The sequence below is a fragment of the Engystomops pustulosus genome, chromosome 2 (assembly GCF_040894005.1).
Source record: "Engystomops pustulosus chromosome 2, aEngPut4.maternal, whole genome shotgun sequence".
Classification (NCBI taxonomy): Eukaryota; Metazoa; Chordata; class Amphibia; order Anura; family Leptodactylidae; genus Engystomops; species Engystomops pustulosus.
In genome coordinates, this window is record NC_092412.1 from 126,090,081 (window position 1) to 126,105,565 (window position 15,485).

The 15,485-nt window shown below is 40.0% G+C and overlaps 1 protein-coding gene across 2 annotated transcripts in view; it reads right to left on the reverse strand.

The window, feature by feature from the left end:
• The window catches only part of TRIM37 (tripartite motif containing 37), a 78,962-nt gene that overhangs the window by 35,905 nt on the left and 27,572 nt on the right, over positions 1-15,485 (reverse strand). For both annotated transcript variants that reach the window (XM_072136286.1, XM_072136285.1), the window contains exons 8-10: positions 14,828-14,895; positions 6,443-6,567; positions 4,314-4,364 (exon numbers count right to left, since the gene is read on the reverse strand). In XM_072136286.1, coding sequence (XP_071992387.1) covers positions 4,314-4,364; positions 6,443-6,567; positions 14,828-14,895 — 244 coding nt within the window. The remainder of the gene's footprint in view (positions 1-4,313; positions 4,365-6,442; positions 6,568-14,827; positions 14,896-15,485) is intronic.

Sequence of the window (15,485 nt, forward strand, 5' to 3'; positions counted from 1 at the left end):
CAGCACTGGGGTCCTGGGTCTGCAGGTCAACATCTGCAAAGAGTTTGTATGTTCTCTCCGTGTTTGTGTGGGTTTCCTCCGGTTTCCTCCCACACTCCAAAACATACAGTTAGGTTGTTTAGATTGTGAGCCCCATGGGGACAGGGACCAATTTAGCGTAATCTGTGTGCGCTATATAAATAAAGAATTATTATAACTTCATGATTAGAGGAGCCATGATGAGGTTTGAAAGGTACTGCCCCCTTCATTATAAGCTGTGGTACAGCTGCCTGTTTTCTTTTGTCAGCCACCAGACATCCAAGCCTACTGATGACTCCTTACTACAGAACCCCAACCTTTTCAAAAAGATAACAACTTACAAGCCTGCGCTATACTATGACTGCAAAGTGCCTTGAAGGGTGTAAGGAGAAGACTCAATGTGGGTGTCTGCTGTATAATACAGCAACACCCCATTAACAATGATGCTTTATGCTTGTACAGATCGTGGCTGTTAAATTGTGGTAGAAATAGTGGTGCATTCAGTGAGAATGACCTATACACAATATACTGCCATCTGAGCTCTCTCCATACTCAGCAGGTTTCTGCTGTATAACACTGCTGACAATTGCCAGTAACTGCCGTGGTTGGTGCTGGCACTGCACATAACAGGTCTGCTCATGGGCACCACCATCTTCAAATGCCAGTTGGCGCCCATTGCCACAATAACAGATGGAAGCCTGTTAAAGGCAATTAAATATAGACAGTTGCATTGCAGTATATTGTATGAATGATCTGACCCTCTAGGGTTAAAATACCCTGGGTGACCTGAAATGGTGAAAAAAAGAAAGAAAAAAAAAAAAGTAAAAGAACTTTTTTTTTTTTGCTTTGATTACTGCTTTGCGCACTTTTGGCATTCTCTTGATGAGCTTCAAGAGGTAGTCCCCAGAAAAGGTTATCACGTCACAGGTGTGCCCTGTTAGGTTAGTAAGTGGGAATTCTTGCCTTTACTGAATAGACTGTTAGCTTATTTTTTCTAGCCATAATACAAATTGTAAGTAAAGAAAAATGAGTGTTCATCATTACTTTAACAGATGAAGGTCAGTCTAAAAAATTGGGAAAACTCTGAAAGTGTCCCCAGAAACCAAAGTGCTACAAAGAAACTGGCTCACATGAGGACCACCCCAAGAAAGGAAGACCAAGAGTCACCTCTGCTGCCGAGTCACCAGCCTCAGAAATCACAGGTTAACAGCAGCTCAGATTAGAGACCAGGTCACTGCCCCACAGAGGTCTAAGAGCAGCCACATCTCTACAACAACTGTTAAGAGGAGACTGTGTGCACCAGCCTTCACTGCATCACTGCTAGGAAAGCAGTGCTAAGGACAGGAAACAAGAAGAAGAGAATTGTTTGTGCTAAAGAATACAAGGAATAGACATTAGACCAGTGGAAATCTGTGCTGTGCTTTGAGTCCAAATGTGAGATCTTTGGTTCCAACCACCTTGTCTTTGCGTAACGCAGAAAAGGTGAATGAATGGACTCCATGCCTGGTTCCCACTGTGAAGCATAGAGGAAGAGGTGTGATGGTATGGAGGTATGGACAATCATTTATTTTTCAACAGAACAATGGCCACAAACACACCTCCAGGTTGTGTAAGGACCATTTGACCAAGAAGGAGAATGATGGGGTGCTACGCCAAATGATCTGGCCTCCATAGTCACCAGACCTGAACCCAATCGGGATGGTTTGTGGGGAGCTGGACCGCAGAGTGCAGGCAAAGGGTGGAACAAGTGCTAAGCTTCCCTGGGAACTCCTTTAAGACTGTTGGAAGAACATTTCAGGTGACTACCTCTTGAAGCTCATCAAGAGAATACACTCCAATCTAAAATGGTGCCACTAGAAAGTACAATTTGTCCCACAGATAATAAGCCCTCCTATGTCTTTGAAAAATAAAAAGATATGGCTTGTGGAACAGGGAAGTAAAAAAAACAAAACTCAAAACCATGTTAGGTGTTCCTGCATCCGAATATGCCTGATCTATTTAAATGTGAAAGTAATTATCCCTTATAGTGAATGCCTAGACACGCCAAACAAAAAAAAAACACACCTCTAATAACAAACCATCGCTTGTCCCACAAAAAGTTATTCCTTACACTGAGGAACAAAAATAAATGAAATGTTTATGGGTGTAAAAATATGAAGACACTTAATATGTTTAATATCTTTTTTTTTTTTTTTTTAATAAAATGAATTAAATAAATTAAAATGTTTACAAACAATAACTATATAAATTGGGTATATCTGTGAAAGTACTGAGCCAAAGAAAGGGGATGAATCACTTAAAAAAAAAAAAACCCACACACAAAGAGATAGGAAAACGGGCCATTTCATTTTTTTTCCTACTCCCCTTACATTGCATGATAAACGTTGCAAATGGGAAGGAATATTTGTCCTGTAAAAAAACATTCCCTTTAAAACTGAAAAAGCTGCGTTTTCCCATTTTAGTTGTCCTTGAACAGACGATTAATGTATTGATGGCCCCACTTAAATCTTGTTTTTTCAAGCTGAAAATCAAATAAATCAATCCCAATACCCAATATATATTAGTACAGGAATATTGCATGACAAATGATCGTGGGAATATCCTATATCCAAGGGACTAATACGTATTGGAAATCATGAAATATGAGCCACAAATGACAAACCAGTATGAAAAATGGATATGTTAGGAGAGAAAATTGCAATCTGCACATATAGATTGCTGTGGACAGCCCTGCATCAGTAATAATAAAGGTTCATTTTTCTATGACAGACGATCATTCCCATCCAATTCTTAAAATGAGATTCTCCACTTCAGCATGCCATGTGTTCAGAATGTAATAATGGTGACAGACCTACTTTAAAAATAAAGCAATAGAGTCACAAATGGCTTCACACTGCAGCAAGGCTGGGGAGGTTTCTTTCTAGGATGCCAACCTAATCTTTCACTGGCATATGAATTTACTACATTCAATTATATGGAAGAAAAAAAATGTGCTACAATTCTGCTGAAAGGGGGATGTCCCATAAATGAGATCTCTCTCTGGGTACAGCAACTTCTTTAGTGTGCAAGAAGGCTGCAGAGTTGGTAAATCAAACTTTTGACTCCAACTCAGACTCCTTTATATTCCTTACTTTCACCGAGACTCCACAGTCCACAGACTCCCCCAAAATGATCATTAACTCCAACTCCACTGTCTAGTTTTCCTGCTCACTCTAGCAAATGCTGAGGCATTACTATCCAGTGCCTTATTCCTCTGATTGGTAGCATAAATTCTATAATTATATGATTAGTGAAGTTGAAGTCGGTCCATTTAATCCAACTCCAAAGCCATGGTGTTAGGGCATGAAACTAGGTAAGATAAAAGGGCAGTTTTAACAAAATGGTCATGAAGAACAACTATTTTAGTTGACCTATGTAACCAATCATAGCAACCAAGTGACTAGAGCAATTTTAAAAATGAAATATGAACTTTCATTGCAATGGCCAACAAATAGTTGGTCAACACTTTATAGCGGCGGCTAATGTAGTCATCCCTAGACTTTGTAAGTTAACAACCTGCCCAACCAAATTGATGTGGGTAGAAGAGCTGGAACGTATCCACTGCACGAAAGAGCTCAGATTCTCAGGTGATCCTATTGACTCTCTACTCTACTTGGTCACAGAGTCCAGTTTAGTAATTCTCCTCCCATCTTATCCTTGGTTCAGGGGGATAATCCACCTTGACCCTCTTAACTGTATCTAGAACAACTGCTGCCTGCTTTTACAAGAGGTAAAGATCCCTCTACCCTTGTGTCTCCCCACCTCTTCCCTCCCTATTTGTGTATGTTATTCTCTTTAACGGATTGTTTGACTTGTATGTTATCATGGGTGGTCCAGATATCCACATAGGATATTTCTTTGTTATACTACATTATGAGGCTGCATCCCAAACATTCTGCCCACTCCATGGGCTTCTTGAACTGCCTATTTCTCTATTACAGAGTTAACTTGATCAAACTCATTAAGCCAAAAAAAAAAAGTTGGTCGACAAACTGATAATTCAGATAGATAGCAAGTCATTCTTCTGGTACAAAACCTATAACTTCTCTACTAGTTCAGACTGCTGACCCTGGGTTAATCATAGAGATGCTGCTGTAAAGTTTGTTATATTCTGCACATCTCTCATAAAGAGCATTGAAATTCTCCCCCCCACTCCCCACCCCCAGATGGTAAATTTGCAGACCACCTTAAACATCTATTTGAAATACAAAACAGGTTTTTGTAAAAAAAAAAAAAAAAAATAAATAAATAAATACCTGAAGTTTTCCAGGACGAATGTAGTTGAATCATAGGATGGAACTAGTTCACTGCAATAAATAAGCAAACAGATAGTGTATTAATACATTATGTGTTTATCTTGCCGGTCTAAATAGAAAACATTACTAAAGGGCAATACAAATTCTTAGATACACAGATCATGGACAGAGACATGGGTATAACCAGAGCCACCCAACCCAATACCTATTTTATAATAAGCCTCGTATGTTTAATGTGTCATTTTTTATATTGTTGTTTTCTTTAGTGAGAAAGTGGCATCAGGGCACCACTAGCACCATGGCCCAGGTGTAACAGTTACATTTTCACCCAATTACGGCTATGCACCAATCTCAGAACAATAATGCACGCTCTGGGAGATGGGGATGCGCACATATTGCCGCTAGAGACTATGGTCACGGGAGCACCTGTGACAAATGTTTTACAGCAAGGACCTGGAGGCAGATGGCACCTTCATTCGAGTTGTAATTCTTTCCTCACAAGAAAGATTCATCCTTGGAAAGAATGACTGTCTCTTAATAACAGATGCCTTTCATAAGGTGAGAGTGCCATGGGACTTCTTTTGCGCTCAAAATGGTATGCAAGTTGCAGATACAGTGATAGAAAATGTAGTGAAATTGATGTACAGCCTCCCCGGGCTACCTTAATTCCACAACTCCATTCATAATGCTTTTCTGCAGTGTCAAGTTTTCTCCAGTCCCCGTTATCCTACTGTATATTAGGACTTCTTTGTCCCAGTCACATCTAGAGTTATATATTAATGTAATGTACATGTCTCATCCCAAGGCTTTTTGGATTTCCTTCTCCGATGACCAAGGGATACCAACTGCCTATAATAGCTCATTTTATAGCTAGTTTTGTTATGCTTGTAGGCAGTAACCCTGTAGTAACCCTGGGCGAAGTCATAAAAGTAGACGGTTGTTGCTAGTGAATGGGACATATAGTGGCACCTTGTGAAGCAACTGCATAATCTGATGTGTTATCGGATGCATATTGTTCATGATAGCCATTGAACTGCATCTTTTATTCTTATTTTTTTTTTAAATTAATAAAAATTGGTTAAAAATTTTTTTAATTGGATTTACTATTAAATTACTTGAGAAAATGAAAAAAAAACAAACAAACAAACAAACAAACAAACAAACAAACAAGGCAAGTGGGGAAGTGAGGGCCTAAATTTGACTCCAGAGCAGTTATAGAAAGAGGTTGGACTCTGTCCTCTTCACTGTTGCTGAGGAAGGTTGCTGAACAAGTAACTTCAGAACGGAAAATATCATAACTCTGGAAAGATAAGGGTGGGAAGAACAATATGGGCATCGTTCTCTGTTTTTTCAAAGGGAAAGCAGATATGACAAGTTGGTATAAATAATTAAGAAAAGCAGAGTTACACATTAAGTTTTTCTAAAAACAACATTTAGCAATTATTTACAGTGTAGGTCATAAATGCTAGATTGCTAGGGATTCAGGCAATTCCTCCTGAATTCTTTCCCTTTTTGTAAATAGCATTATCAATAAGCAATAAGGACACACAAACGTGATTCTCATCTATACGAGTCATGGAATGCAGCCTTAAAGGGGTATTCTCGTCTGGGCATTCATTCAGTTCCATTAATGTGCCATGTATATACATTTCTTCAATTAGATGTTATTAAAATAAAAATTACCGGTGTAAAGATAATTTCTCATAAATGTAATCATATGGTCCCTTAGAAACAAGACTGTATCCTCGGATACGAGCACCTCTGCTGCAGTGATTGCACAAAGACACAAAATGGTTTTTGTATATAAAATATGTATATGAAATGTCCCACAGCCGTCCTGTAGTAATGATTGCTGAAGCCAGGAAGTCAGGCAGGACTCTATAACGCATGTCTGTCCAACCCTGCCAGAGTGTGAGGTGGTCGTATCCGAGGAAGCCATCTCATTTCTAAGGGACGACATGGCTACATTTATGAGAAATTATCTTCACACAGGAACATTTTTTTTAATAACATCCAATTGAAGAAATGTTAATTTATGGAAAATGCATGAAATTAAATGTAAATGCCAGATGGGAAAACCCCTTTAAGCTTACAATGAATCCCTTAAACATGTACATTTCGTTTGGTACCTTGTGAAATCTGGTGGCACTGGGGTGGTGACGAAGGAAGCCATGGGTTTTCTATGAACTTGCTGAAACATCATTAAAATCTCTGGACTCTTTGAGATGAGTTCACTCTTACTGCAAGATCGAAGCTGCAAAATAAAGCAGTAATAGAAAACCCTAAAAATACTGCATAACTGAGCTTTCCAAGATAAATCAGTCCCCTGTCGCAGCATTTTAGCAGGGGCTGGGATAGGAAACAGGTGGGCATGCCAGGCTACCAAAAATTGTCAGTTAACACAGGCACGGCACCTTGCTCTAACAGGGACATTGCTCAACGGACTGTGGCGCGGGAAACCGGAAGCACCAGAGGTGGCAAGTATATTTTTTTTTTTTTTCACAGCAAACCAGAAATTCTTTTATTAATGTCCTTTATCCTCAAATCAAAATCTTTGCATCAGTTTTTTTAATGTATTGTTGAGATTTTTCAACATGCACTACATTATAAAATACAAAGCAGATGCGTAAATCAACGTTACCATAGTAATGTTAGGTGAAACGGTAAGAAGCAGATAAGCCTCCAATAATATCAAATATAGCAACAGGACATGGTCTTCCTGGTAATATACAAGGCCAGCATACAAGGACAGATTACACAAGGAAGGAGGGGGTTGTAACAAATGTGTGGATCAGTCGCTATGGTGGGCTTATAGATTGTGGGCGATAAACTAGTCTTGGGGGAAACAGAGCTTCTGAAAAGCATCCAGATTATCATAGGTAAGTGCCTGCGAGGTGCTCCATAGTTCTGAGATATTTGCATCATATGTATTAACAGTTGTGCTGAAATGAGGATTAAAAAAAAAAAAACTGATGGCAAAAGGAAATGTGTGAACGTACCCTAACCCCCAAACTAAGCACCTAGCGAGCTAGTAAAACCCCCACACAGAGGAGGGGACTGGGATCGGGTCCCAAGACAGAGGGAAGCAAAATGGATCTTTAGGCTAAAAACAGTGACACCACGGGGCCTAAATGAACAACTTAGTTTTGCATGTTTTCTCTGACCCTATAGTGTCCACAATAATACGTGTTCTCACCACCACCCCCCCCCCCTTTTTTTTTTTTTTTATGGGATATCCCAAACCGTGTCCTTTTTGTCTACCCTTGATGGGTCCAGTCACCAGCCTAAAATCCCTTTTACATGGGTATCCGCATATTTTAGCCAGAGTGTTAAGCACCTATTACGGCTTTTATACGGCCCCTATGATTCTACATTTTAAATGTAGAATTGCCAGGCGCAGGGGAGCGGCTTCATTATACGTTATCCCGCCCCTAGTCCCACCCCTGTCCCTCACCTAAGAACTTATTGTAATGTGAGGGAGCATATGCACCAGCAGGCCTTATTTGCATAATACAACCACACCTGCTGCAGATGGGCTCCAATAACATCCATCCTGATAAGCCAGCAGGTCACGGCACACTCAATGCGCATGCCCGAGATTGTTCCCTATCCCGGACGAAGCATCGCGATACTACGCGCAGACCGGGCATGCGCAGTGCATGAGCCCGCACGCCGGCATCAGTAACATCGCACTGACTTCACTGGAGTCCTAGGAAGGGGAGGGCACTTCCGGTAGGCGCCACTTTGCACTCCTTTAAATAGTTCAGACACTTTTACATTCGTGAGGGACCCACTGGTTCACCCACGGTAACGGGCGCTCCTCGCTTGGGACAGATTACCCTGTCATACACGAGATATCTTATTCTTTAAATATAGCACCTTTATCATCTATCAAGGTAAGAGAAATGACATTTTTATATGCTAGTTTTTTTCCTAATATCTCTACAGAGGGTCATTTTTTTCCTTTTTCCTTTCTTGTTCTGCGTTATTGTCAGGTGGCTACGAGATTTATTTAATTTCCCCTGATGAGCCTGATGTAAGGCGAAACATGGCATGTAGGGACATGCTCCACCTGACACTTTTATGAGAAAAGTTACTTTCCCTGGACCAGTAGGTTTTTAACAGGGCCAGCGTTTTCTAGGGAAAGGTTCCAGTCGGGGTGGCAGCTTTATAGGGCTGCGGCTCCGAGGTTAGGCTACACAGGGTATACTAGTCCACTGTCTGATTAGGGAGTAACAGGGATAGTACTGTATCCCCATCTACCCTCCTTTTCTTCTGACAGTTACACTGTGCCCTGTGTTCCTCCACCCACCTGTACGATTCCTCCTCTTCATCATTCATGGACTGCTCATAGAGTTGCCAACTACTACAGTCATTTGAACATCCAGATTGAGGCGTACAGACTGGGAGATGGTGCTTCCTTTTTCAGCTCTACTGCAACCTTCCTATTGGTGAGTCCTGACTCCTCAGGGACCAGATTTTTTTCATGTCACATATTTATTTTGTATCAAAATGGTTATCTGGTATCTATGAATTCCCTATAGTCGCATAGGACCCATAGGTTTAGGTTCCATTTTTAGGCAGATATATGTCTAGGAGTGTTTTCTCACCATTTTTTGCATTCACGCATGAGTTTTACAGATGCATTTTAACCATATACATTAAAAGTTATATTTTATTCACCACTTATATTTTCCTCCTATATATACACAAGGTGAAATTATACAATAACATAAAAACCTAATTTATAATTCCATATTTATAGGATCTGTGCAGATAAAATAAGTTTTTTAGCGGAAACATTCCTTTCTATATGGAAGCAGGCTACAGAAACAAAATGAACCCTTTGAAATCTAATCCTGCAGCCAGGCTCCGTTCCATCTACCCCTTACTTAGTGCTCAACTGTATCATAATAAAAGCGACCTTCCAGGTTAGAGAGGTTAATCAGTCTTTAGGATATATTATTTATATCAGATCGCCGGAGGTTGGAAAAACAGTATTCCTATCGATCAGCTATTTGGAGTAGTAGCAAGAGTGGAAGTTTAAAAAAAGAGAAGAGAAGAGGGATCCAGGCACACACATTGTAAGTTTATCAAAATGTGAATACATTTTTATTTCAGCAGTGTGCAAATTTGTGACGTTTTGGCTTTAACATCAGACTTTGTCAAACTTGTACAAAATCGTATGAGTACATTTAACATATCAGGTAGCATCTCCTCATCACGTTAGTACAGAATTTGACACTTGTAACAGATTAGGAAAGAAGTGGAGTACCCCTTTCTCGCTTTGTGCAAAAAATGCGATTGGATCAGAAAATTTCTGGCACCAACTACCAGAGTTTATTTTACACGTGTCCATCTCTTCCGGATGGGGGAGCTCATACTCAGACACCTGCTATAGTTACAGGGCTGGTGTTGGGACTTTCCTCCACTATGTATGTACATGCTCTAAAATGCAGCCCTTTAGGTCCACTGTACTTTAGCTTTTGGGGGCTCAGTTTCCCTTCCCTAGGATTTTTATTGTGAAATCATGAAGCTGGAAGGATGTGGAGGTTCCCCCATCATCTGTCTGACTACAGTTGCTGAATAAAAATGTCCCTCTGTTTTAGATCTTATACTTGCAACGCAAGTGACCTTAAAAGTTTGGGATTGAGTGCTTTGTAGTGTGAGAATGGAAATATATTGGTAATCGATTTATTATTCAGTTCCATATCTGTAATTTTGTGACTTTATGCTGGCCATTGTAACTTGCCATGCTGTGTCTGTGTGTGACTTTGGTTGCATGTTGTACTTTATTCTCTTTAAAAATGTTATATAAAACAAAAAAACACATTGTAACGGATTTATACTGACAGAGCATATGGACAAATTTATTCTTATTGTAGTACAACCAGTTGTTTGAAATCCTCCATATAAACACAGAAGGCATCAACTATCTGTCCACGGATGTATTTTATTCAACAAGGCTTCATGTATAGTATCTGAGACACTATTAGTGAAAGTATATAAACTAACTGCAAGTTAGCAAAACCAGCGGATCAACACATCAGAATAGCCTAATCATTCAGAAGTCCCAGGATTAATGTGTACTACTCGGGGGAGAAAGAGATAAAGTTGGGTTTATGTGTAGTCAGCGCTGAAATCACTGCACGTCTGTGCTCTTGAATTGCACAACTCCAACTGGGAAAGCCAAGCGGTAAGAAGGAGAAACCATACCCTTTAGGAGTGGTTGTGTGGCAATGAAGAACAAAATCAAGAACTCCATTGCACAACCCTGGCGACATGCACCATCAACGGCTCTACAAAACCATCTGCCTTAAGGCCTATTTTCAGGTCAAACCCCAAAAGAAATTAAAGAAACAAATCTGAGCAGTTCTAAGGTGGACCTTAGGGACCTAGGTCTCTATACTAAAATACTTTTAAGCTGCTGGGGGTATAGACTTTTATCCAATTAGTGAATAGAGTTTTGGATATTTCGTTCTGAATACACTAGGGGCTTTCTTAAATCTACAAGTAATCAAAGTATTTCTGACAGGCAGGCCCTGAGATCTCTATTCAACAATAAATACTTGGTTGTACAACCAGTTGATAAAGGTGGGGCACTGGCACTTATGGATAATACAGACTATATAGCTGAAATTAATCGCCAACTCAATGATTAAGAAGTTTATCTCAAAGTACCTAAGGAAAAAGCTTTTCAAATAAACGATAAGATACATAAAAGAATGACACTTCATCTCAACAGAGATAAAAAGACAGTACAATTGTCAATTTTCTCTCCAGCCCACATCCAGTTATCCCTGTCTTTCATATCCTTCCCAAAATACATAAGACACTAAAGAAACCCCCTGGCAGACCTATTGTAGCCACCAGCAATTAAATTTTATCACCTCTCTCTGTTTTATAAGAGAAAGCTTTGACACCACTCAAAAAGCATACACCTTTATTTCTTCAGGACACTTCATATTTCTTAAAGGGGCTCTCTGAGTTTTGAAAAAAAAAAAAAAAAAAAAACTATAGGTGGCCGGGAGCGGGCTGCTTAAAACAATAAAGATGTACTTACCTTCCGGTGCCCTCCGGTATCCAGCACTGCTGTTGCTGCGGTCCGGGCGCCATGAAAACAAACATGGCCGCCGGAGCAGCGCTGCATTCAGCTTCCGGCCGGACCCGACAACCTTCCGGCCCGCATTCACAATGCTGTGAATAGGGACGGATAGGCGTACCCGTCCACGGCCGGCCGGAAGCTGAATCCAGCACTGCTCCGGCGGCCATGTTTTTTACATGGCGCCCGGACCGGAGTGACAGCGGCGCTGGATACCGGAGGGCACCGGAAGGTAAGTACATCTTTATTGTTTTAAGCAGCCCGCTCCCGGCCACCTATAGTTTTTTTTTTCGGAACTCTCGGACAACCCCTTTAAAGTGCACTAATTCATTGGATACATTGAGAGAGGACAATATTCAATCCAACACAAAGTTATCCAAGAGGATTGGATTTGTTCATACACTGTCACTCCAGAATTCAACCATTGTAACAGATTCATACTAAAATGTCATAGGTTGATACTACCCATTATGTGAAATGTACTTTTACGATTTTGTATTTATTTTGTATGTACATTATTTCAGATTATACATTATTTTCATATACGCTCAATTGGGGGAGATTTATCATAAGTGTCTGACAGCAGAACTGTTCTCGTTGCACATTGCAACGAATCAGAGCTCAGCTTTCATCTTCACACAGCGTTTTATAAAATTAATGCTAAAATACGATTGGTTTCCATGGGTAACTAGAACAGTTTTACCTCAGACACTTCTGATAAATCTCCCCCAATGAGGCTGGTCGTTAGTCACTCCTTGACTTTTACATTGTTTTTTCCCAGAACTAGATGTAATAAATCTAATTTCCTTTTTCCAAGATCAGTTTTTTATTCTACTAAAAGGAACGGCCATGGGATTTAATATGGTCCCACAATATGCCAAGTTTTATGTCAGATACAACTACTCCAATACATTATTTCAACACTATGCTATAATTTGGAAACGTTTTATAGATTATTTTTTGTGTGTGTGGGGAGGACCATTATAATCACTCTTGACATTTTATGAGGCACTCCATACTCCGAAATGAAATTTACAATCCACCACGACAAGAGATCCATTCGTTTTTGGACACACTATCTATACAGAACCCCTTAGAAATAGCCTCCAACATTTCACCAGCAATCATCCATCAGCTACCAAAAATGCTATCCCTAGGTCACAGTTTGCTAAACTCAACTAACTGGTTAGTAACCCAGAGGTTAGAAAACAGAGAATTAATGAAATGGCCCAACGCTTTATAGACCGGAGTGACATGGTCATACAGGAGAGCCTTCAACCACACACAATACCATGCTGCACAGGGGATACGAGAAGGATTCCCTTTATACAAAAAGATCATCCAACCATGAGTAGGGTTTTGACTATTATTTGTGCCCACTGGCACATTCTTACAAAGACCCTGGTGTTGATTAATTTCGTAGCCCAGTCCCTTATATGCTTGGCTTGCATATACTTATCATACATTTTCTATACAGAACAGTACACACAGAAACAATTCTATATTTACATAGCTGAATCTAGCACACATCTTTTACATAAATAATCCAGGCCATTGATGACAATAAGTGAACTTCGTTATGCACACTTCCAATCCATGGACTCTAAATGCAGAACAGAGATAGTCAAACATCATTGGCATACACACCCACTTGTTCTTTCTTGCCCCGATCTCACTGGAGGAGCGTGGTCTTCATGCCGTCCAACCTGCAGGTACTGGTCTCCGAGTACAGTGCAGCACACAGCAAGCCTGGGACCTCTGCATGGTCAGGCTATTCTGATGTGTTGATCCACTGGTTATGCTCACTTGCAGTCAGTTTACATGATACTTTCTCCAATAGTGCCTCAGATACTATATATTAAGCATCATTGAATGATATAATCCATATAACACAGAAGGCATCAGCTATCTGTCCACGGATGTATTTTAAACAACTGGTTGTAGGACAATAAGACTGGATTTGTTCATACACTGTCAGTCCAGAATTCAACCATTGTAACAGATTCATACTAAAATGTGATAGGTTGATACTACCCATTAGGTGAAATGTACTTTTACGACTTTGTATTTATTTTGTATGTACATTATTTCAGGTTTGATTATTATTTGTTGCAGTGTTTGAAAAAAAGCCGATGTTAAGGCAAAAACGTCACAATTTTGTACACTGCAATAAAAATGTATTGACATTTTGACTTACTATATGTATACCTGGATCTCTCTTTAACTATTGTTAAAGATATTACACTGGACTCAGACACATCTTACGTATTGTCGGACATTTTAAAGATTCAGCATTATTTCACATAACTTTGTGTAATGCTAACTAAGTTTGGGTGTTTCCCTCTCTGAACAAAGACTTAGTGCTCACTAGCAGCACCTAGTGGAAGGTATCCAGGTGGACATCTGGACATTTGGTTTATGTGAAGTTTCAGTATTTGCATGTAGCCAATAGTATTAGACTCCTTTGTGTGCTTACATCCAATAGTGTTACATTTCCTGGGTGAGAACACCCAATTATAATTGCTGCTTTCCTAATTACACGCCTTATGTAAAGTGCCTTATGGTTTTCTATAAATGTCCATCCCTCAATAAATTTATCAGTCTTGTTGCTAACTTCCTGCAAGGACAGGTCTAGTCTTTCCTTCAAGTTAGTCAAATTCCAGCGCTGGACACAGACTCATTTAATTTGAAAGTCACCTTACAATGATTAGGGGTTTGAGCCCCAGATATAAATCTATAAGACTATATATGGAGTAGGAACCCTTCCAGAAGTACCCAGCAATCAAGGTGTGTGATCTAAGGATAAGCTACTTATAGGATTCCAGGCAAAGGTTACGCAAAGGAGTTGGCCACACTTTTTTTTTTTTTACATTTTTTAAATGTGTGTGGGGGAGGGGGGGGGGGGGTATAAGGCAAGTTACCAATATACATCTATTAAATTTTCTGCAAAATTTTCTGAAAACAAAGTGAAGCCTCTAGATTTAAAATGTCTTTCATCAGCTGCAATTCCTGTCAATAAAACACCCAGAGATGGAAAGTCATGTGATCTCCAACTGTCCTTGACCAGTCTCTGCATGTTAGACCTTTCAGTACTTTATAATAGTATTCTGTCCCCCTTACGGTCATGCCCTGTCACTGTGACAAGAGAAGTTTCAAAATCCACTTCTTTCAGAACTTAGCCTGTTGCTGCCCTAGAACACAACAGGGGATTGACTGACTATTGTCATAAGGTACTGGAAAGTGGAGCATGCACAGACTGGTCATGGACAGTTAGGATCACATGACCCTCCATCTACAGCCATTTGATGAAGTTACCTAAAATACTGTCCCCCATTACAAAGCACACAAAGTGGCCAACCAATTACAGCTTGGCTCTCATTTCGCTAAATGGAAGCAGAGGTGTACCAGTTACCTGATGCTCCACTTCTTGCAAAAGTGATTCCAGAAGTTCAGTTTCTTGCGTTAGTGAGGTCTTCTGACCTAAAATAACATAAATAAAATAAAAACATAGTAACAGTGCACGGTGCCTGTATCACAACTGCACAATGAAAATGTCTGTTAGTTTTGTAAATATCAAAATCCAGGAGAGGACAAGTGTTTATCATGGTTATATAACTAGCTAGTTAAAGGTCACAAAAGAGCCATAAAAGAATGGAGTACAATAAAAGTAAATGCAAAACTCTGCTCTAATATGCCATGTGTCTTTTGTCAGTTTTATGGCTGAAATATTTCTGAAGTAAACCTCCAATAGGAGGATGGCTGCAAGATATTACATACTGTGTAAATGGAATCTAAAGCACCCATTGGCTAAAGGGACTAGGTGCAGTGTGCTGCCGTCCTGTTGTGTCTGTGTGGCCCCACAAAGGAGCTGAGTCCCCTGAGCAAAACGTGTCTGTAGAGAAACATCATATCTCTCCAATTCAGGCGAGACATCACTGCTGCCCATGCCGTTAGTTTTAGCAAGGGAAAGCCATTACAGTGCACAGAACAGTGGGAAAATTGATCTGAAACTGCTATATCACAACTATAAAAACATAGAAGCAACATTTTTTTCCCAGTGGACACCTCAG